The sequence below is a fragment of the Hibiscus syriacus genome, unplaced genomic scaffold (assembly GCF_006381635.1).
Source record: "Hibiscus syriacus cultivar Baekdansim isolate YM2019G1 unplaced genomic scaffold, ASM638163v2 tig00110279_pilon, whole genome shotgun sequence".
Lineage (NCBI taxonomy): Eukaryota > Viridiplantae > Streptophyta > Magnoliopsida > Malvales > Malvaceae > Hibiscus > Hibiscus syriacus.
This window is the reverse complement of record NW_024062659.1, coordinates 313,754-338,758: the sequence shown is the minus strand read 5'-3', so window position 1 is coordinate 338,758 and position 25,005 is coordinate 313,754. Positions and strand designations below refer to the sequence as shown.

The window sequence follows — 25,005 nt, the reverse complement described above, 5'->3', positions numbered from 1 at the left end:
AAAAATAATAAAAATAAACAAAATGAATAAAATGTTAAAAAATAAAGACACAGATAAAGGGAAAAAAATTAATGGAGTAAAAAAATAAAAAAAGGGTAAAAGAAATTAAAAAAGAATAAAAATAATGTGTACATATAAAATAGTATTTACTAAAACAAATAAAAATAATAAATATATAATAATAAGTAAAACAAATAAAAAATAAAGATATATATGATATTAAGAAAAAAAATAATAGAAAAAATAAATAAAGTAAAAATATAATATATATAAATAAATAAAAACAAAAATAGAATATTAAAAAATATATATATAAAAACGTATAAAATATAATATTCAGAACAAATATATACATAGTAAACGGAGAAAAATTAATACATCTACTATATATAATGATATAAGATATATATAATAAAAAATATATAATATAAAAAAAAGAGTAATATAGTAAATAAATAAAAAAATATAATTAAAAATATATATATAGGGGACGAAATTAATATAAAAGTAAAATTAAAGGGTAAATTTCAAGGTAAATTAAAGATTAAGATTGACTTAGGGGGAATATTAAATACTTTAAAAAAATAAACATGTCTCGGGAGTAGATCTAGGTTCGAAACTTCGAAACCCCACCCATTTTTTGTCATCGGCGTAACCCACGTTTTGGGTTATTCAAACCAAATCTCAAGAAAAATAATATGCACATGCGAGAAATGAACGAATCAATGTAAAAAAGGATGTTACCTTTTATTTTCTTTTCGAATCGTTTACAATAGCTTTGCCTTTGTATTTTTTCGTACTTTCCTCTGTATCTTGTATGTAAAGCGTGTGTTACAAATGGGGAGGATTACATGTATTTATAGTGAAAAAAACTAACTATTTTTAGAATCCTATTAACAATATAATCCTAATGCAACTAGACTCTTTGCTCGGTTGTTGCACGTTTGTTGGTGTGGTTGTTGCTTTAAAAGATATGGTGGTGGAAAAGTCCTCATAGAAGAGAAACTCTTGCTAGTTCTATCTTTTAAGAAAATAGATGTTTACAGTATTGATGTTCAACATGCTCTGGGACTTGTGTACATGGAAAAGATGTCACATTAACCTTCCCTGTCCAAAAAGTTTGAGCCCCATGTGGTTGCCAGATGCTTTCACAATGGTCGTTTTGTTCGAAGGTTGAGGGAGAAGGCTGCATCTCTTCACAAGTAGTTCATCTTCTTCGTCTCGAGCTTTATTCGATTTTGACATTTGATGTTACAAAAATTCATGTGTTTGATGATACGTATGATGATGTAGTGTGAGTCTAGAACAAGGGACTGTGACATCTCTGATTGAAGAAAATGGGACTGTGACAAATGCTTAGGAAGTGTATATATGTGTGTGTTTGAAGGCCTTGAATATTTCTGCAGGTTGACATCCCTTCTCATTTTGTTGGTTTAGTCCCTGTAAGCTTCCGTATGAACATTATCGAGAACTTATATTAGCAGAGCCTGCACCGATTTTGTTTTATCCGCTGAGCAGCACCGAGACTCGTTGCTTGGTCGATATACCTAGTCGACACGTACCATCGGTTTCTGATGGTGAAATGGCACATTACTTGAAAACTCCGATGGCTCCTAAGGCATGTATTGGTCCTCCTTTTACCAATTCATTAGGCGAATTGTATGCATCATGTGGGATAACAATATGACTTGTACATTTCAGGTACTTCCCGAACTTCGGGCATCCTTTTTATCTGCAATAGAGAAGGATAACATACGAGTAATGGCGAAATTAAGGAGCTGAGTAGCAGAGCCTTCGCCTTTCCTTTTGTATCCTGTTAGCAGCACTGAAATTCGTTGCATGGTTGACGTTCATAGTCGAAATTTTTCTTCTGTTTCCGATGGTTAAATGGCACATTACTTGAAAAATCGGGTGGCTCCTCACGTACGTCTCGAAATTCGATTCGTGTTATCTGATGTTCGCAGCCCCTGACGTAAATTTCTACCTTTCAGGTTTTTCCTGAACTGTACACCGCCTTTGTATCTGCAGTAGAGAAGGACAACATAAGAGTGATGCAGAAGAGGATCATGGCTGCTACTCCTTGCCGGATTCCCGGTGCGCTTTTGATCGGCGATGCACTTAACGTGCGTCACGCTTTAACCGGAGAGGGCATGACCGTTGCGCTATCAGATGTTGTTTTACTCATGGATCTTCTTAGACCCTTGCGTGATCTATCTGATGCATCTGCCGTTTGCGAATATCTGGAGTCCTTTTACACATTGAGGAAGGTAAGCTAGACTCGTGTTCCATATACGTTTCGAAAGCGATCGACGTCGAAGAAAACAACGTAATTTTGTTTGTAATTTAACTACATTGCAGCCAATGTCATCTACAATCAACACACTGGCTAATGTCCTACAGAAGGTGTTCAGGGCATCCTCTGATCCTACAATGCAGGACGTGAAGCATGCATATTTTGCGTACTTGAGACTTGGAGGGACATTTTCACATGGAGTATCGGCTATGCTCTCCGGTTTATGGCCTAGTCCGTTAATCTTAGCCTTTCATGTCCTCGCCATGGCGACATACGACGTCAGCCGGTTGTTGCTTTATGTTGAATCATGTTTTATAATATTTTGATATAACAAATTAAGACAAAACTCTGATCCTACAATGCAGGACGTGAAGCATGCATATTTTGCGTACTTGAGACTTGGAGGGACATTTTCACATGGAGTATCGGCTATGCTCTCCGGTTTATGGCCTAGTCCGTTAATCTTAGCCTTTCATGTCCTCGCCATGGCGACATACGACGTCAGCCGGTTGTTGCTTTATGTTGAATCATGTTTTATAATATTTTGATATAACAAATTAAGACAAAATGTTTTTTAACTTGAATTGAATTTGTTCAAAGTTTTCAAAAATAATTCAAAGTCTAATAAACTAGAATTTGAGCAAAAACAAGTTTTTTTCACGTACAAAGTACTGATAATGTTCTCATATAGTACCGATATTGTTCATGGGTACCGATACCCTAGGTAAGAGAAGTATCGATACTTTCTAAGTAGTATCGATACTACTAATTTGCTCAAATTCCATAATACAAAATAAGTACCGATACCCAAAAGGGTACCGATACTACTTTACATAGTAGTATGGTACCATAAAGGATAATATCGATAACATTGGGCCAAATCCTAACACTAGGATCTCTGATTTTTCACCTTAAACTTACCTATTTAAAAAAAAAATTGTCACTATAGGATCGGATCGAAACCCATCGGATTTAGGTATTTTGATCATCCCTACTCAAAATTAGAAGAAGAAAAAAAAGTTAAACTGAGCTTTTTAAGTTAAATAAAGCATTTAACTATGAAATTTATAATTTTATTTTTTATTTTTTTATTTTTATCAATCAGATTATTTAATTATTTAAATGATTTCAATCAAAATTAATAATTGTTAACATTTAATTAAAGATTGATATGATAAATAAAAATTTAACATAAAAACACATTTAATCTCTATTACTTATATATTCTATAAATTTAATCTTAATTTAAAAAAAATTGAATTAAAAATAGCATTAAGGAGAATCAAACCTAAAAACCTAGTGGTAAGTTGGGCCATTAACGCTAGGACAAATATTTCATTTGGCATTTATATTCCGTATTTATTTTTTTATATATTTTATATTATAGTTAATGATAAAAAAATAAAATTATAAAATTTTTAGATATTTTTAATCATTTCACAATAAACGTTTAATCATCTATGCTACAGTCTCTGATGCTCGAACCTAAGAAAATAAATGGGAACTTGAACCTAAGAAAATAAATGTGAAAAATAATAAAAAAAAGTTAAATATTGTTTAGAAATATAAAAATTTTAAAGGTAAATTACGCGTTTAGTACCTCAAATATCATTTTTGGTCTCTTTTAGTACCTAAACTTTCAATTTTTTTAGAAACATACCTAAAGTTTAGTTTTTGTTTCATTTTAGTACCCCGTTCAAAATTTAACGTTAAATTTTGAAAAAATTGATAGTTTAGGTATTAAACGCGTTAAGTTTTTAACGACATGGTACTAAAACGAAACAAAGACTAAACGTTAGGTATGATTTTGAAAAAGTGAAAGTTTATGTACTAAAACAGATCAAAACTGATAGTTTATGTACTAAATACGTAGTTTACCCAAATTTTAAATTTTTTTGGTTCTAAATATGGCATTAACTACAATTTAATATATAATATTCAATTATAAACAAACTATTAAATTTATTTTAATCATTTACATGTTCTTATGCTCCCTAATTTTCCTAAATTTGAGTCTTCACTTTCATTTTTTTCCTTCCACTAATTATAGGGTAAACTACGATAATAGTCCTTTCTATTTTCGATATGACCGACTTTGATCACCGACTTTTTAATTAAATGTGTTTGGCCCCTTATATTATAATACAAAAATTGAATGAGAGATTTAATCTAGTGGTTAGAGGATGTACATACATGACACATATTATCATTTAAATTTCTTCGATGACATTTTTTAATTTTTTTTTCATCTCTCATTCACATATTATGACACATATAGAGTAAGTTTTTTTAAATTAAATTAAAATTAGGTTTAAATTAATAGAATGTAAGAATAATATAAATCAAATGTGTTATATAATAATTTTTTTAATTACCATATCAGTCTCTTTTAAATTATAACAGTAAGTGAACTTATCAAATGTTATTTATTCTCTCTAAAAATCCTGTAGGGTGTATGCACGTTGTCAATAGATTAATTTTTTTTAAACATATATTATCTTATAATTACTTTAAACTATGAGTTAATTTCATCGTATGTCCCTAAACCATAACCCTCATTTTAAATTAATCCTCAAACTTTTGAACATTCTATTTTCATCCTTAATTATGACCCTTTTTCTAAATTGGTCCCCGGACTTTAGAATCGTCCAATTTCATTCTCAAATTCATCCAATTATGTAATTAATTTCAACCATAGTTTAACATGGAATTTTGTTTTCCCCCCAAATGTATAATAATATAACTTGGCCTAACGATTTTATTAACAAAGGGTATGATTAGTATATATGTATAGTTTAGGGATGAAATTGAAATATTCAACATTTTGAGGACTAATTTAGATTAATAATCATAGTTTAGGATGATATTGAAACACATAAAAATTTAGAGACTAATTTAAAATGAGAGTTATACTTTGAGGACATACGATATAATTAACTCTTAAACTAATAAAAATATTAATAATAAGTGATCAATAATATAATTACCCTAACTTTTAATTATTGATTAAAGGATATTTAGATCGAGTCAGAGATGTGGCAGCCGCCTTGACGGTGCCGGTTGCAACTTGATGCGAAAAGATAAGCCATTTGCTAGTCAAAAGCAACGCCTACTGGTAGACCCATTGATAAGCCATTTGCTAGTCAAACGATAAGCCATACGACGGCTGTGTATGCGTACTTATCTTAAAATTTATTTTTTTATTGATAATTTATTTTATAATATCTATTTTAAAATTTATATTTTTTTTTTGATTAATGACTTCAATGGCGGATTCAAAGCATACTGAGGGTGGGCACATGACCACTTTGAAATGTAATTTTTTTATATTAATTTTTTATTTTATTACGTATATCTACCTTAGAATTTTATTTGTGTCAACTCATGTAAATAATTTCAATACTCAATATGTGTGCGCTTACTAATTAGTCAATAAATGACCTATCTTATTAATTGACGGTATCTACTTTAAAATGTTATTTATCTCATTAAAAAAAATTATATTATTAATATATATACCAAACATAAAAAATATTTTTAGATCTGTCACATACCATTCGAGTTGACACAGACAGAAGCCATGCATGCATGAACCAAGACAATTACTGTAAATGGCTATTTTAAGTAAGTAGGCTCCAAATCGGAAGCTGAGGCTGTATTTTTATTATTCATGCCATACTGTTATAAATTCTGACATTTAACTTGTTGAACTGAATAAATTATTCTCCACTTGTTAATCAATCGTCAATGTCAGAACACGCACATCAAAATAATTCAGATCACACCAACTGCGGAATAATTAATTAATCACTCCTCCATGACTGAATTTGGATCTTTCCAAATATATGGTAAATGTTAGAGGTTTAAAAACGGGATTTACCCTAAAGATGTAAACATGGAGTACATAGCTGCAGTTGCTGGTGCTGTAGCTTGTATTTTTTGGGAGAGTCAGGGGACTGAGAAAGCTTAAAAGATCAGATTCCATGGAGGTTCCAAATGAGAATTGTGGACACAAAAATGGAAACTTTGAGGCTGTTGGGACGACGGATATCATCATTGTCGGCGCCGGTGTCGCCGGTGCTGCTCTTGCCTATTCTCTTGGAAAGGTCCCAATATGTCAATATATACATATATACATATATATATATATACATATATACATATATATATATATATACATATATATGTTACATTTATTTGGTTGCATGTTGCAGGATGGACGTCGAGTACGAGTGATCGAGAGGGACTTAAACAAGCCCAAGAGAGTCATGGGTGAAGTTCTACTGCCGGGGGATACCTCAAGTTGATCGAGTTAGGCCTCGAGGGTAATTAAACAAGAAAAACCCTGCATTTTAATAGCTTATGCACCGATGTAATGTTGAGATCCGATTCGCGGTGTCGTGGTGACCTCGAGAAACGTTACAACGTGAGTGTTAACAATAACTGTTGCACTGCATATTGTGTTGACGAGATCGATGCTCAGAGGATTCTGGGTTATGTTCTATACAAGGATGGAAAGAAAGTCCCCATAAGTTTCCCTCTGCAAGACTATCAGTCCCATGTGGCCGGAAGACTCTTTCACAATGGCCGTTTCGTTCAGAGGTTGAGGCACAAGGCTGCATCTCTTCACAGGTAGTTCATCTTCTTCGTCTCGATCTTGATTCGATCTTTATTCGATTTCGACATTTGATGTCACGAGAATTGATCATGTGTTCGATGATATGTATGATGATGATGTAGTGTGAGTCTAGAACAAGGGACAGTGACATCTCTGATCGAAGAAAATGGGACTGTCAAAGGAGTGCACTACAAAGACAAGTGTGGTCGACTGCTGCCGGGTTACGCTCCGCTCACCGTTGTATGCAACGGTTATTTGTCGAATCTGAGACGATCTCTCTGCAACCCCAAGGTGAAAAAAAGCTTCAAATTCTATGCTTTGAGCATATATATAGAGAAAGGGTATTAATAGGTAAAATTAATAAGTTTTGCTATAATTTATAATCATTAAATTTAAATAAATAACTTAGATTTAATTAAATGTTATAACCTGTAAACAAATATCTTTTAATTCAGAGGAAAATAAAATATATTTTTATCTTAATCTCAAATTTTAAACCCTAAACTCCTATCCTAAACCATAAACACTCAATCCTAAATCTTAAACTCTAAATCCTAAATCATAAACCTTAAACCCCAGCTATCAAAAGTTATAAAACGATCCCGACTATAAAGTATTGTTTTGTTGAGTTCTCAAATTATTAAAAGTTACAAAATGATCATTTGATTATTCATATGTTTCAAAATTATTTTTCTCCCGTTAAAAAATTGACGATCGTTTGAGTTGGACATTAACTTGTTTATTGAGATATGATAATATCTGATCCCAAATCTGTTTGAATTGTATTTTGTGTATCGACTTTTAGTTTATATCCTACTATCGAGTTAGTGCTTGAAACATTATTCTGTCAAGCAAGTACTTGAAAGTAACGACGGTGCATGTAAATATCATTAAAATATGATTTTAACATATCTCAATCAATTGGTTAACATCAAACTCAAAAAATCATCGATTTTTCAACGAAAAAAGACTAATTTAAAACATATGAATAGTTCAGTGATCATTTTGTAACTTTTAATAATAGGGGAATCAACATAACAACACTCTATAATTGATCGAGAATCATTTTATAACTTTTAGTAATTGGAACTCAACAAAATAACGCAATATATATATATATATATGATATGTATATAAAGGTCTTTGATTGTTTCTGCAGGTTGATGTGGCCCTCTTATTTTGTTGGTTTAGTTCTGACCGGCTGTAAGGTTCCGAATGAAAATTATGGAGGTGTCATAATAGCCGATCCTTCACCTATGGTGTTCTATCTGATCAGCAGCACTGAAATTCGTTGCATGGTGGATGTTCCTAGTCAAAATTTACCCTCTCTTTCCAATGGTGAAATGAGCCATTACTTGAAGAACCTGGTGGCTCCCAAGGTATTCGTGCCCTAACGATATTTACGTTCGTTTTAAAAAGTAACACGGGGCCTCCACATCATTTGAGACGGAACTGATTAATTCATTACGTGAATTTGGTAGAATCTGCGGATTAACAATATGGTTCATACATTTCAGGTCATACCAGAACTGCACACTGCCTTTGTGTCTGCAATAGAGAAGAAGGATAACATAAGAGTAATGGCAAACAAAATCATGGCTGCTCGTCCAATACCGACTCCCGGTGCACTTCTGATCGGCGATGCACTCAACGTGCGGTCATGCTTTAACCGGTGGTGGAATGACTGTTGCGTTATCGGATGTCGTTTTAGTCAGGGATCTTCTGAGACAGTTGCACGATCTATCCGACGCATCTGCGACGTACGGATACCTAGAATCTTTTTACGTGCTGAGGAAGGTACTACTGCATTTCATGTTTGACATATGCATTTTGAAAGTGAAGAAAAATGAAGAAAATGATCTAATTTTGCAGCCGATGTCATCTACAATAAACACACTGGCTAATGTCATGCAGAAGATGTTCAGCGCCTCGTCCGATCCCGCAATCGAGTATATCCAGCAGGCATGTTTAGGGTTTCTGAGACTCGGTGTATTTGCACATGGACTATCGGCGGTGCAGTCGGTTTATGGCCCCTGCCGTTAAGCTTGGCGTTTCATCTCTTAGCCATGGCGGTACACGGTGTTTGCCGATTGTTACTCCCATTTCCTTCTCCCAAACGCCTGTGGAATGCAGCTAAACTCCTTTGGGTCAGTTTACCTACTAAACAGCTCGATCAGTGATGGATGTATGATTTTATGCCGAACAAATCGCCAACATGATATAAACATATGGATTACCAATGCCATTTTCTGTATTTGCTGTGTTTCAGGTTGGATCAAGCATTGTTCTTCCTTTTATTCAGTCTGAAGGAGTGAGACATATGTTCTTCCCCCTAACTGTGCCCGCATATTACAGAACTCCTCCTGGAAACAAGGACAAAAAAGTACGATAAGAAACTCCATGGATCAATAAGAAACATGTGTTGTGGTAGCTAGTTGTTCGAATCGAGATCTCGATCGCGAATTGTATGAGACTATGTTACTTATTTGCTAAGTTATAAAGAACCCTAGAATTTGCAATGTCCTTGGACAATGTTTGCTAAAGGCTGACAAAATGCAACTATCATATTGAGCAAACCAAACCGACAAAATGCAACTATATTGAGCAAACCAAACGATCGATCACTTCAAAGCTAATCCACAACCCCCAAGGCCAATGTTGGCCCAAACAACAACTTTCGCACATCAGGATCATTCATTCCATTGATTGAGTATGCAGTAGATAAGAAGAACACCATGCCACTATTGCTCATGGTTGACACGCTTCAAAGATGAAGCACTATCGCACTCCACTGATGAAAGATCACATTCCACCAAAGAAAGATCCAAGCGTAGAACAGAGAAAGATCCAAACTATGATTAAATTCACCCAACCATGACCATGAGAAATCATGGACTAAAACCAGTAACACACAAGAACTGCAAAAACAATTCCTCCATGGATCACTATGCAGAACCAGAATAGTCTGAGCTTTGACCCACCCCACACTATAACTTTAATCCATAAAAAAATAAAAAGTCATACGCCACCTAAACGAAGCTCGAGCTTATCAAAACACCACCCCACTATCCAAAATCATTATGAAATCAAAGACATCCCACAAACTTATAGCTTGAACAACAAAGCAATCAATTCACAGCAAATCCTAAACACATTAAAAACCAAAGCTAACACCCTGCTCAACATATTCCTATGCACCCAAAGCTCTTCCAGAAAAGACTTAAGACCCCAATTTTAAATTTCGCAAGCACTCCTTCTATGTTTCTTGAATGAAGGTCACATCTATTCTTATCGAGATTATAGATTTCTCAAAGCTAAAAATTTAACAATGGAACCCATACCTCAAATGTTCAAGCCCGAATCCTCATCATTAACTTCTGCCCCCACACTGCTGAAGACCACGAACGCTTATTCTTCGTTAAAACGCCATCGACTCTCCATCCGACCCTTCCAGCATAGCAAGTTCTCGGACTACTTCCTTTTCGGATCCTCGGAAGTGTAACCCCAATGCTTTGCCTAGTTCCAGAGATTTTTTTGCTTCCCTTAACAAGATCGATCTTCTAGCTAAAATGTCAGAATCCGATTTAGATCTTCCTTCCAGCTCTGAGGGTCCCTCCACAATCACTTGTTTCTTCTTCTTTCTACTTACGCGAGGTATTCTTTTCCTTTCGAAAGTTGTCAAATATCTTTCATGGATCGCTGCCAAGGATACATACCTTTTCTGTTTTTGTAGCAGTGGTCTTGCAATCCTATTTTTCTTTGGAGTCGATTCAATTCTCGAAAACTGAAACAGCTTTTGCAACCTCCTCTAGAACTTGGCTATTATTTAATTCAAATTGTTGATCAGAATATCGCTCCGATTTGACTCCGATGAAGCTACTGCAGAGCTATTTGCTTATTGAGCCTCAGTTGCTGGTGAAGATACTTTTTTCCGGCTAGACACCAGCGAACTCCCCCACCGTGGCTAGCAGGGAGGTCGTTGACTCTTTGGCCTCCAACGAAGACGATTCTTCCCAAACAGAAGTTGGACTGAAACAAGGTTCAAATTCAGAAACATTTACTGTAAAACTCTATTCCCATAAATTTTGTAACGTTAAATATTTAAATATATTAAAAAATATTTTAAACATCTAATCGAAATAAATATATAATTTAGACACTTATTTTAAGTATTAACCCTTAATAAATTGTCTAAATAAGATAAATTTTTGGCACCTGATACGGGACCCGAGTACTCGACCCATTACTCTATTTTGTTTGATTTTCACTTCAGGCTAAGATCTCCATTGTTTTTAGCCTCGGGCTTTACCCGCTTAGCTCGACCGCCATGGCAGCAGCTCTGAAGCTTTCATCTCTTTTCCCTCTCTTCTCTCTCCTCTGCTTCGTCTCCATCTTCCTCCTCCTCTCTATTTTCAGAAAAGCCTCCATTTCCTCTTCTGCTACTCAGCCCAAGTTCATCCAATTTAGACCCATCGATCCCATCGCCACACCCCGATCCGACCCGACTGCAGCCGGCGATTCTTACTGCGATTACTCCGATGGGTCGTGGGTTTATGACCCAGATGCGAGATTTGACAGGTACGACAGTAGCTGCAAGGAGATATTCAAAGGATGGAATTGCATTCTGAACAACAAATCCAACGGTGGAGACATCGTTAAGTGGCAGTGGAAGCCTCGTGATTGCCATCTCCCGCCGTTTGATCCGATCAAGTTTCTTCACACTTACAGAGACACCAACATTGGTACTTCCCCTCCCCATCTCTCTCACGAGATTTGAAACTAGAGAAAAAATAAGGATAATATGTTATTACTTAATAAATTATATCCGTTTTAATATCATATTATCCCTCAATTTTAATTTTATTTTAATACCATATTATAAAAATCGTAAGTTTAGATACTGTATAGGTACAAAAACGGATAGTTTAGGCATCAAAAGTATCAAGTTTTGAACAGTAGGTTCGAAAATGAAACAAAAATGAAATATCAAATATATTAATATTTTGGGTACTAAATGGGTAGTTTACCAAAAAAATAATAATTTAAGCAATTATGCCTTAACCGATACTTCAACAGTGCAGGGTTTATTGGTGATTCCTTGAACAGAAACATGTTTGTTTCTTTGTTTTGCACTCTGAAACGCGCGTCCAATGATGTGAAGAAATGGCGCCCCGCCGGAGCTGATCGTGGTTTTACCTTTGTTCACTATAATTTTACCATTGCTTATCATCGAACTAATCTTTTGGCTCGTTATGTTAGGTAAGCTGCGTTGGGGGCTCTTTTGTGTTCATTTTGATAAATTTCCAATTCATTTCGTTTAAAGTTGTTTTCTTTGGCTTGTTTGATGCAGGTGGTCAGCTAATGCAAATGGTGGTCAGTTAGAAGCCCTTGGATATACAGAGGGTTATAGGGTCGATGTCGATATTCCAGAAAGCACATGGGAAAAGGCTCCAAGCTTCCATGATATACTGGTCTTTAACACAGGACACTGGTAGTCTTTTTCTTCTTTCCATTGAACATGATGTAGAATTGTAGATTGCCGATTCATGGTGACTTGTCGCGATCTTTTAGTGCCGGTGATTTTATGGTAGCACGCCTTTATGTTCTTGTTTGTTCTTCCTAAGTTGTTGGTTCATTGTGGTTGAAAATAACCGAAAGTGGATTAGATTTGGATTTGGTTCTTGAGTGACGTGCAATCATCAGAGCTCTTAGGCTCGAGCTGTGTAACTTGTGGTTGTGTTATAACGTTATGTTGGTTGGTTGTTGACATCATTTGGTGGCAATGGTATGGTAGCATACCTTTTATTTTCTTGTTTGTTGTTCTTAAGTTGTTTTTAGCATTTCATCCTATTTTCGTGTTGAATGAAATCGACCGAAAATGGATCTTAATGAGATGACAAGTTGCATAGTTCGACGTGGTTTTCGAATTATATATGCAATAATCGATGCTTTTTGGATCAAGCTGTATGTGATTGTGTTATATTTTTTGTGTTGGTTCCAGATCACAATTTCTTTTGTTATTCTAATCCATGTATTTCTAGTTTGTTATCGAATATATCCGGGCTTGGATTAACTATTTCGATTGTTCTTTTATAGGTGGTGGGCTCCTTCGAAATTCAACCCAGTCAAGTCACCGATGCTTTTCTTTGAAAAGGGTCTGCCTGTGATCCCTCCCATACCTCCTGTTGTTGGCTTGGATAAGGTTTTAAAACACATGGTATGTTACAACAAAGCTTATTTAGTGGCATTCATCATTCATGCAACTTTTGTTTAGAGAAGACTCGGCATTTGGCAGAGTTATAGCTACTAATATCCCGTCTTAGTTCTTACTGATTGTCAATCTGCAGACACAGTTTGTGGAGAAAACCATGCGACCAGGCGCCATTAAATTGTTTCGCACGCAATCACCCAGGCATTTTGAAGGAGGCGATTGGGACCAAGGTGGTTCTTGTCAACGGTTACAGCCTTTGTTACCAGAAGAAGTGAGTCCCTTCACTAGTTATGTTGAACGCTATATTTGTTAATCTAACTGCCGGCTTGCAATGTTCTACCTTTCGAATAAACTTGCATCTTATTATAAGCTGAACTACTTCCATCTTTTTCCGAGGAGAAAGAATGACGGGATCAAAGTTGAAATCGGTTGTCCCTCTTTCAGGTGGAAGAGCTCTTCTCGTTGAAGAATAACGGGACGAACGTGGAAACACGGCTCATGAATCAGAACCTATACGAGGCCCTCGAGGGGTCTAGTATCCTCATCTTGGATATTACCCGTATGAGTGAGTTCAGAGCAGACGCTCACCCTTCCACTGCCGGAGGGAAGAAACACGAGGACTGCATGCATTGGTGCCTGCCTGGAGTTACAGATTCATGGAATGACCTGTTTGCAGCCCATCTTAACCGTCTTAAAATTCGAAACTGAAATCGTGTTCATTCCGTGTTTCTCAAGCAATTTAGTAGTTTTGATTCATTTATGGTGAGGAATCTTGAATTAACCTCATTGGTGAGCTCTTCTTGTGTTGTATTCAGCTTGCATTACACTTGGTTTCAACCAGTATTGTTACTGTAGGATCATACTTGCATACCTGTGCTTGATTCGATGTTGGTTCGAAGAGTAACAAAACTAACTCAAAATCTGTACAACTGATGGTTATTACATCAAGTCTCAATCCAAAAACACATCCAACCAAGTCATCTGATTAGTTGTTTATTACACCAAACAACCTAAAACGACAAGGCCCCACCTATGTTAAACGACAAAGCTCTAAGTTTGCTGCCTCAACTCTTTCCTTGACTTATGAGAGAATGGCCGACAAGCATACATGCTTAGATCCACCGCCGCAGCCAGCGCCACAAAAGCTGCTGCATCCTCCGTGCATGTCACATGCTTCACCCCTATCTCCACTTCCGGTTTACTGCATTACCCCGCACCTTCCACGGTTGATGACATCACAAACCCACTACTGCTACGTGGAGAAATGGATAACACCCCAAACCCAAAGTCTGACCCTGATCCGGACACTGGTCTTGACACGGAACGTGACCCTGCCGACCCGAAGTTGCTGCTGCTTTGTGGGCTTATCAATGGAGTTTGGGTTGGGGTTGCAATGTTGGTTGTCGTAATATCCATGGTGAATTTCCCGCCAAGTTGGGTGCTGAGGGTTGAACTGGCAACGGTGGTTGTGATATTATCGTGGAAGATGTCGACTCGGTAGCCGAGTGCGTCGGTGAAACCGGGTTCACACCAGGCTTCATGCCGACCCCAGGGTTTCCAGGTTCCAAATCCTGGACGGAGAATTAGCCATGCACCGGGATTGGACCTACTGACCCTATCCGAGCCAGGCGATGGGAGAAATGGTGTCACCATTGACGCCATTGCAACTGGAGAGCCTGATAGGTCGTGGATTGTAATCGACCATCCTTTTTGTTCTCTCGAGAACTTGTCTCTACCGGGTTTCAGACAAGATAGCCAGTTCCTGGACCTGTTTGATTCCGACGAAGATGATCTGAAACCAAACTTACAAGTGAAGACTGCCTGTTTAAAAGAGCCCTGAACCTGAAAAACCTGAGGACTGCACTCTGGTCAGGTTCCGTCCCGAAAGTTAAACACAACTGCATACATGATCTGCTCTTCCCGATTCGCCTTCGACCTATCGGAACCGATCCATTATGTAAAACACACGGCCTCGATTCAGCTCCTTGGAGATCCAAAGGCACTGAAACCTTTCCCAACAACTTCCCAGATGCCAGTCCACAAGCACCGCAACCATTACCATCTGCATAAACCTCAATAGACAGCTTGTACGATGAACCCCAAAGACAAATCTGCGACTTGCTTAGACTGAAACACGCCGCGACCGGTACGTTTTCCGGGCTATGGCCGCCAATGTCTCGACCCAACCGGATCAAAGGGATTGTAGCAACTTGATGAGGGAAATAGGTGAGCTTGATCTTACAATGACAAGAAAAACAAGGGTCATGGATCCCCAACAGTAAGGACCTTGTAGGCACATTAAGGGCCAAATTCCCCACCAGGATGCGCACAAAAGGGCACAGATCCATCGAGCGCTTGTGGAGCCAAAAAAAAAGAGTTTGCTGACAAAATGGAAGAGACAATGGTGATGATCTCTATAAGCAAAATGCAAAGTTGGAGAGATGCCAAAACAGGCTGTAACATTAGGTGGATTTCTGCAGACAATTTTGATTATTTTCGATTTATTTAAGTCTTTATTAATATCGTATTTTGAATTTAAATTTGAATTATCCTTACTAATCCGATTTACTGATCAACTAATCGAACACGAGTGCTAAGGTGACAAAACCCTGAATCTAGAACAGGACATCAACTTGACCCTGTCATGGATATCTGCAAATGGAAGATAAAAAAAATGTAAAATTGGGCAATGGGGACTGCATGGGAGTTTATTATTATACACCAAGACATGATCATGGAATACAATGCGCACGTATTACGTCAACCACCACAAGATGCTTCTATGCTTCTTCTTTGTCGTTTTCCCTTTTCTACCTTTGCCGTTTGAAACTCGTTTATTAATTTCCGATTATAGGGAATTACTTTGTTGAGTCATTTGACTATTAAAAGTTATAAAATGGTCACCCGACTATTCATTATGTCCTAAACTTTTTATTTTTCATTAAAAAATTGACGACAATATGAGTTGTACATTAACTTGTTGACTGAGATATGATAAAATTTGATATCATAATCTCAAACAACTATCATATCCCAATTAGTATGTTAATATCAAACTCAAACGACCGTTAATTTTTTAACGAAAATGATAAGTTTTGAACATAATGAATAGTCGAGTAATTATTTTGTAGCTTTTAATAGTCAAGGGACTCAACAAAGCAACTCTCTATAGTCGAGGGACCATTTGGTAACTTTTAATAGTCAATGAACTCAATAAAGCAATATCTTACAACCAAAAGATCATTTGTGTACTTTACCCAAGTTTGGATCGAGATATTTTTAAAAAGATAAAGATTGAGTTCAGGTTTAAGGTAAAAATTACTCGATCCAAAATAATTATCTAATTAATCTTTATATATTTAGAGATAATTACTATGATACTTATTTTTCTATATTTTTTAATTAAATCTCTATTTCACCTGATCAAAATAAATTTATATATATTTATATCAGATTAATCTAAAAAAATTAGATTGAATTTTGAGCCGGATAGAATTAACCAACACCTCAAGTACTTACTACCTTGATTGATAATCGAGCATTAAGATATTAGATTTTTTTAAATAATATTTTAAAATATAATGTTATAAATAGAGCTAATTATGTTAAATTTAAAATATAAAATATCTTTGAAATATATTATTATATATTAGTATGAAAAATATCAATTATAATTTAGTTTAAGTTTCATTATATGTAGGATATATCTAAATTTATTTTAATTTAACTAATCATGCATCATGATACTTGATTTTGGATTATAAATTAATATATTATTATATATTAGTATGAAAAATATCAATTATAATTTAGGTAAAAATATATTAGAGGTGCTTGTACTTTAAAAAAAATAATGTAGTCATTGTATTATTTTTCTCTCTCTCAATATGGCTCTCCAACTCAGAAAATAAAATCAATCTAACCCTTTGACCAACGTTTTTTCGTCGTTAACTGTTACGATGCTGACGTAACAATTTACAGTACTGATGTGGCGATCCAAAGTGGTAGACTAACGTGGTGGATAACATGGTGGATGGGCTGCCGTGGACTGTCACGTCAACACCGTGAACTAGCACGTCAGTATTATAACGGTCAATAACGGAAAACGTAGGTCAAAGGGTCACGTTGAATTTATTTTTTGAGTTAGAGGATCGCATTGAGAGAAAAAATAATACGAGGGTAACATTAATATTTTTCAGAAATACAAAAACCTCTTATATCTTTTTACCTTTAATTTAATATGTCAACGATTTTAATAAATTCAGTTCACATTCAATTTGAAAAGATTCGAATAAATAAATCGAATTATTCAAACTTAAGGGTTAAATTAAAGGAGAAAAAAACTAATTAAAATTGAGTTCTTCATTATATATGATCGCATAAAGATGAAATCAATATATGTTCATACAATAATTAAAAACTAAACATTAATTTTGTAACTAAAACAGTAGCCATACCTTCAATAATCTAAGTCAGGACCATGGCCAAAATTAAAACCTTCGATTCCGAGACCGAAATCACCATCTCCGAAGGCAAAACTGCCGTTTTGGACAGCAAAACCGTTCCCGAAGCCGCTCGGGTTAGCCACATGGTGGTGGTCGTGGTGGCGAAAACTTCTCCGATCAATAAACTAGCCCTATTAGCCACATTATTCCTCAGCTCCTCCATTGCAATAGCAATAGGTCTCCTTGGTCTGCTCTTTTTCGACCTCTAATTTCTCCGACGCCTCCCGACACTCCTCGTTAAACTCCTCGAAACACGGGACAATGTCGGTGTCAGCATCTTCTAGGGGGTTTTCACTGAGGTAACGATCTAGTATCGCGTCGACGCTCGGGTGACTGAAGCAGAACGGTTTCCCCTTGGGAGAGAACATGATGATTGTGATGTTCGCACCACATAACACGCAAAGCTCGTTGGCTTTCTAGAATAACCCGTTGCGGCGTTTCGAGAATGTCACCTGACGGATGCCTCGTTCTTGAGTTTCTTTATCTGAATCTTCTGACGGCCCCTAGTTTCCCTGGTGGCAGTCGCGGTGGTCGGAGTTGCCATTGTTATACCTAGTAAACCTTTGAGAGAATTTGGTATTCTTTGAAAATGGAAGAGATTAAAGTAATTATATACATGGTAAGCTAGAATGTGTACACTTTAGTTCAATTAATAAATTTTCAACTTTACATTTATTAGAATCTTTATAATAATATTTATTATTATTATTATTATTATTATATAATTCTAAAGCTATAATAATATAATAATAAATTTAATATTTCATAAATTTCATCTTCCATTAATTTAGCTATGAATTTTTGTTAAAACTTGAACCTTTATCCTTTTTAAGGGTAAACTGCACCAACGGCTACTAACGTTATCGATATGTAATAAAATGGTCACTAACGTTATCGATATGTAATAAAATGGTCACTAACGATTATAACAAAATTATCACTCCACTGTTATCTTTGTTAAATTGATGACGTGGTGCGTTAATAAAAAGGTTAATATTTAGTATAGGTCCTTAAACAATTACTTTATATTTAATTTATCATAAAATTTCTCTAATTTCCAGTTTTTGAAACACCCCGGCATCTTAATTATATTCTAACCAATTTCCTTACAAAACGAAAACAATTCTTGAACAAACTCTTGTTTGTCTTTAAATATTCTAACCATTTTCCTTACAAAACGAAAATCATCCGAAAAGCATTATTTTTACATTAAAATTAATTGAATATATAGCTTTAAATACTCATGTATTTGTCTTTAATGAAAAACTCCATGCAGTGTGGTTTTTGTTTTGTAAGGAAGGTAGTTCGGATATAGTTGTGGTGGCGGGGTGTGAAAAAAATATAAATTAGAAAGCTTTTAGGGTAAATTAGATATAAAGTCATTGTTTAATGACCTATTTGATGTTTTATCAATATTTTAGGGGTAAAACTAAATATTAACATTTTTATTAACGTTGTCACGTCATTAATTGAACAGAGATGACCGTGGAGTGATCATTTTGTTAGAAATCGATAATGTTATGACTAATTTTTTACTTTTGAAACTTTAGTGAAAAAAACGAAATCTTACTCAAACAATAGTGATCATTGGTGTAGTTTACTCTTTTTAATCAAATTATTGTGTTTTTAATTGAAGCATCGACTATATCATTACATCTTTCATAATATTAATATAGCAGTCTACGTAAGTTTTATGTGCAAAATATACTAGTGTTTATTTTAATAAGACTTAATTGCATCATACATTTTCAATCTATGACTCCCGTTTTAAATTGCTCCTTAAATTTTTAAATATTTCAATTTCATTCTTAAACTATGATTAGCTCTCAAACTTTTGAACATTTCATTTTCATCCCCAATCTATGATCTTCATTCTAAATTGGTTCCCAAACTTTTTGAATATTTCAATTTTATCCTAAATTATATCTCTGGTTAATAAAATCATTGGGCCAAGTTATATTATTATGGGTAAACTACACGTTTGGTAATTGAACTTTACTCTCTCTCCTATTTCGCTCATCGTAATTTCAAATTTTTCAATTTACTCACTGAACTTTATAGATTGAATTTTTTTGTCGCTCTGTCATTAAATAATTAACGACGTTATGACATGGTCATATTTTAATCAAAACACTGTCGATTTAGTCTAAAATTTATTTATTTTTTAGAAACTTAAAATGACGTCGTTTTGATGTTAGTTGCCATATCTTAACATCATTTGATTATTTAACGGCGAAGTGACAAAAATCAATCTATCAAGTTCAGTGAGTAAATTAAGAAAATTGAAAATACAATGAGTGAAATAGGAGAGAGACTAAATTCAGTTATCAAACGTGTAATTTACCATATTATTATATGTTCAAAAATATAAAATTTAGGTTAAACTATGGTTGAAATGGATTACATATTTGAATGAATTTGGTGATGTAATTGGAATGTTCAAAAGTTGAAGGACTAATTCAGAATGAGAATCATAGTTTGAGGATGAAATTATAATTTTTAAATGTTTAAGAACTAATTTAAAATGAGGGTCATAGTTCGGGGAGATATGATGCAATTAACTCTTTTTATAATGTCATCTAAAAAATTAACATTAAATTTTCCGGTATAGTTGATTTATTTAATTACCTATTACAAAATCCCAAAGATTTCTGCTGTGAAAAAGGATTATTTAATTGCCTTTAAGGTAGATATTAATTATTTAAAATCATTGCTTAATTAAGTTTGAGTTGGAGAGTTTTGTTGTGTTTTGTAATTGGGTAAAGTATATAAATGGTCCCTGACTAAAAGATGCTATTTTATTAAGTCTTTTGACTATTAAAAGTTACAAAATGATCATTCGACTGTAAAATTTTGCTTTATTAAGTCATCGAATATAAAAAGTTACGAAATGATCATTCGATTATTATTATTATTATTATTATTATTATTATTATTATATAAAATTGGAAAAGAAAAGAAAGGGCAAAAAGTGAAACGACGACGTTTCTCTTGTCCCTCGGTTTCTAATTTAATTGGGTTTCTCTATTATAAACTTCGTTTTACAATCCAGCTTCTTCTCCTCCTCCTCTTGCACTCTTCAAATCGATAGTAAAATTATAGCTGGGGAACGAATCGATTCAATTCATTTCGAGCAAGAACGATAATATTTATCATCAGAATCGGTTAATTTGGGATTCTGTTGATTGATCGATCTGTCGATGGAGGATTGTGGGAGCAGCGACGAGGATTACTACTATTCGTCCGATCGAGACTCCCTCGACGGTCTCGAGAATGAGGACTCCGATTTAAAGTGGGCCCTTTCAAAGGGTCCCACCACCAAGGTTTATTTATTCCCCAATAACGTTTCTTGTTCCGATTTGTCAATGATTTGTGGACTTTTGGTTTTGGGTTTTTGAGTGCTTTTTCGGTTTAAGATTGGATTTTGTTTAATTTGGTTAAATATGGTTTTGGGTTTTCTCCAGAATGAGGGTATATGGTTGTTTGCATGCTCATTAGGGAATTCTTTAGTTTCACAAGCACAGGTGCTGCTGATCGTTGAATTTGATCGGTTTTTCTCTCTCTCTCTATTGCATGTGTTTTTGGTTTTTGTTATACTATATTGCATTGTATGTATTGAACTTTTCCCCTTAAAGAACTGGGGGAGAATTAAGTTTTAATCTTGATGGGAAAACCTTAAAGGACAGGTTACATAGTTTCTTCTTTTCGTTCCTATTTGTACTGAATTCTTAGAATGGGCGTAATTGTGTTGTGACCCTTTATGGTACTTACGCAGGTTATTACAAAAGAATCACTTTTAGCTGCTCAGGTAAAAAAACTATTCCCTTTCTCTTTTTTTTTGGTTTCCTGTGCATGTATGTTCTATTTTTTTAGTTTTGAAATGATTGTTTTGTTTTGGCTTGGTAGAGAGAAGATTTGCGGAGGGTAATGGAGATGCTCTCGCTTAGGGAGCACCATGCTCGGACTTTACTGATTCATTACCGATGGGATGTTGAGAAGTTGCTCGCCGTACTCGTGGAGAAGGGAAAAACGGACTTGTTTTCTGAAGCTGGTGTTTCTGTTGTTGAGAGTGAGGATACAGAAACACCAATGTCCTCTTCATCTGTAGTAATGTGTGACATATGCATAGAGGAGTTGCCTGGTGATAAGATGACGAAAATGGGCTGTGGCCATGCCTTTTGCAATGACTGTAAGCATCCTCCTTAATCTGCAGTTTGTTCTTAAAGTATGCATGTGTACCATATAACACCAGCATGTAAACAATGCGAGAACTCTTGAAATTGACCCTTAAAAATGAGCAATCAACTCAAATTTGGTAATGTGTGCACAAAGTATTCGAAGTTGTAACAGCTTGCACATTTTAGTCTATTGAGTTGATAATTTTCCTCCTTTTTCCAGGTTGGACAGAACATTTGTTGTGAAGATAAATGAGGGTCAAAGTAAGCGCATTAGGTGCATGGCACACAAGTGCAATGCTATTTGTGATGAGGCTGTTGTTAGGAATCTAGTTGGTAGAAGGCATCCTGATCTAGCGGATAAATTTGACCGTTTTCTTCTCGAGTCATACATCGAAGATAATAGGATGGTTAAATGGTGCCCTAGTACTCCTCATTGTGGAAATGCTATTCGCGTTGAGGATGATGAATTTTGTGAGGTAGAATGTTCTTGTGGTGTACAGTTTTGTTTTAGTTGCTTATCAGAAGCACACTCACCGTGTTCGTGTATGATGTGGGAGCATTGGATGAAGAAGTGCCGAGATGAATCAGAAACAGTTAATTGGATCACTGTTCATACAAAGCCCTGTCCGAAGTGTCACAAACCTGTGGAGAAGAATGGTGGATGTAATCTTGTGAGCTGTATCTGTGGACAAGCATTTTGGTAAGGATTTCCTTTTTGTTAACTACTGTTTGCAAATTTCTGAAATCTGTCTGACCTGATTGTGGCGACAATTAGTTCTCTATATTTATGTGTTTGGTTTTGGCATAAATGTTAATTTCAAATCAAAGCTTTTGAACTTGCACAAGCTGCCACATTAAGAAGAGCACAAGTGACTTGTTTTCCTCCTTTCCTGTCTAATTTATTTAATATTCTATTACTTGGTTTGTTTACATGATTTGTGCACTGCTGAATATGAATTACTTTATCACATTTCTCTCTATTCCAACTAATGCAGTTGGCTGTGTGGCGGTGCTACTGGACGGGACCATACTTGGTCAAGAATTGCTGGTCACAGCTGCGGTCGCTACATAGAAGACTGCGAGAAAAAAACTGAAAGAGCAAAGCGAGATCTCTATCGTTATATGCATTATCATAACCGTTACAAAGCTCATACAGATTCATTTAAGCTTGAGAGTAAACTCAAGGAGACTATACTGGAGAAGGTATCAATTTCAGAAGAGAGGGAATCGAGACTTAGAGATTTCAGCTGGGTAAATAACGGACTTCTTAGACTTTTCAGATCAAGGCGGGTTCTTTCATATTCATACCCGTTTGCATTTTACATGTTTGGTGAGGAATTATTCAAGGATGAGATGACAAATGAGGAAAGGGAAATAAAACAGCATCTATTTGAGGATCAGCAGCAGCAGCTTGAGGCAAATGTTGAGAAACTGTCCAAGTTTTTGGAAGAGCCCTTTGATCAATATAATGATGATAAAGTAATGGAGATACGAATGCACGTAATCAATCTTTCTGTGATCATTGATAACCTTTGTAAGAAAATGTAAGTATAGTTGTTGCATTTCAACTACTAATTGATGTTTATGAGAGTTTTAAGTTCTCGTGCTGAGGCTATTGCTTGCAGGTATGAATGCATTGAGAATGATTTGTTGGGTTCTCTCCAACGAAATACTCATAATATAGCTCCATACAAATCTAAGGGCATTGAGAAAGCATCAGAGCTTGCTTTCTGTCGGAATAGTAAAGCCAGTACTACTACTGGTAATTGCCTTCCCTCCGATTGTGGCACTAGTGGTATGTGCACTTATCTTTCTGGAGATCAACACACACTCATTTAGTTTGAAGATTATTGAAACATACATATTTTAAAGATTTTACTGACTCGTTGCAATGTAGGCAAACGGGACCGATCTTTCAGCTTTGAGAGTTCAGATGACAGTGGTTGCCCATCACCGAAACAACCTAAAAAGGAGAGTTATGGAGGTGGTTTCTTTGATCTGAACTTGCCAGCAGAAGTTATCGACAGGAATTGATCTCTCTAATAGGCTTTTTCTAGATAAGTAAATATGTACAGAGCTAATTGGAGACCTTCACATTATATAATGGGATTTGATGATTTTATGGATTGAGCATAGAACCAGCTCAAATGATTCAACTTTCCCTGCTTAGCATGTTTTTTGTCGCCCTTTTTGTGCTTCTTTTCTATTTTAGAGAGATTTTGGAAGATCAATTCTGGATTTTCATAGGTTCTCTTTTATCTTTCAAAGGTTGTGTGAACTGAAAATCAATTTAATGTACAGAAGAAGCCTTAGGCTTTTGAATTTATGAGTAATTTCTCAAACTTGAGATCTGAGTTGTCCTAAGTTTCCTCCTTTTAAGTTATTTTTCATTGCTCATCTTTGCTTGGATCTTTATTTAAAATTTGTTTCTGGCAATGCTACTTGTCCATGAGTCGAGTCATGCCTTGCTTTGCTGTGAGAACACATTCCATAATTGTTCTCTAGGCCTCTACAGGTCCTGCAAAGTTTTGTTTCCCACAGGTTCTGCAAGTTCGACAGATCAAAGCATATATTCATTATGTTTGCCATTTTGCTGAAGTTATATCTTGTTCCCGCCGGCAATGATGTTGGATTCCGACAAGGATAAGCTCGGTCCTCCATTTGATGCTTTCGGCATCGGTCAAGACTCCTTGAAAAGTTTGAAGCAGGCAACTCATTTATCGCCATATAGTTTAATGCAAAATTGTATGATTAAATTAGTTGAAGTGATCAATCAATCAATCAATCATAGTCTTGGCAAACATATCCCATGAAAAGGAAAGGCAAGAAACTTTTTCTTCAAGAAAGGAGAAAAGCAAGAGTCTTTTATTCTTTGACTTTAACTTTCAGCCCTTTTGAGAGCCCATAAAAGCAGTCATTTCATATCAAGACATTGGTCTAATACATTTATTCTTTGACCTTCAACTTTCAGCCCTTTTGAGGTCTGTTTTCTTTTTCCCTTTTGGCTATTTTAAAGGGATGGCAACACACCACCCTATGACTCAAATCCGACTACAGATATGAGATTAGAATATATGTTCGACATGGATATAAGATAGTATCTTAAACTTACATTCGGATATATGAGCGTCGGATGCATAATAAAAAGTTGAAATAACATAGCTCAACTCAATCTCTTGACCAGCCATACATGTTATAAA

The 25,005-nt window shown here is 35.4% G+C and overlaps 1 protein-coding gene and 4 pseudogenes across 1 annotated transcript; 3 read left to right on the top strand and 2 right to left on the bottom strand.

Moving 5' to 3' along the window:
* Positions 1-1,104: 1,104 nt before the first annotated feature.
* Positions 1,105-9,364, top strand: LOC120115971 (annotated as a pseudogene).
* A 1,839-nt stretch (positions 9,365-11,203) lies between these two features.
* Positions 11,204-13,994, top strand: LOC120115848 (protein trichome birefringence-like 13). Its single transcript, XM_039136451.1, has 6 exons — positions 11,204-11,653; positions 11,993-12,170; positions 12,262-12,402; positions 13,008-13,128; positions 13,259-13,393; positions 13,567-13,994. The coding sequence occupies exons 1-6, from the start codon at positions 11,239-11,241 to the stop codon at positions 13,828-13,830; spliced, it is 1,254 nt and encodes a 417-aa protein (XP_038992382.1). The 5' UTR covers positions 11,204-11,238; the 3' UTR covers positions 13,831-13,994.
* Positions 13,995-14,172: 178 nt separating this feature from the next.
* LOC120115970 lies at positions 14,173-15,470 on the bottom strand (annotated as a pseudogene).
* Positions 15,471-17,581: 2,111 nt separating this feature from the next.
* On the bottom strand, positions 17,582-18,171 carry LOC120115969 (annotated as a pseudogene).
* Positions 18,172-20,695: 2,524 nt separating this feature from the next.
* Positions 20,696-24,147, top strand: LOC120115847 (annotated as a pseudogene).
* The last annotated feature ends 858 nt before the right edge of the window (positions 24,148-25,005 follow it).

Excerpts from the sequence above, each read along its gene's own strand:
- LOC120115848 (XM_039136451.1), top strand. The coding sequence starts at position 11,239 with ATGGCAGCAGCTCTGAAGCTTTCATCTCTTTTCCCTCTCTTCTCTCTC. Across the intron at positions 12,403-13,007 it reads GTCTTTAACACAGGACACTG|GTGGTGGGCTCCTTCGAAAT; the intron begins GTAGTCTTTTTC and ends GTTCTTTTATAG. Across the intron at positions 13,129-13,258 it reads ATAAGGTTTTAAAACACATG|ACACAGTTTGTGGAGAAAAC; the intron begins GTATGTTACAAC and ends GTCAATCTGCAG.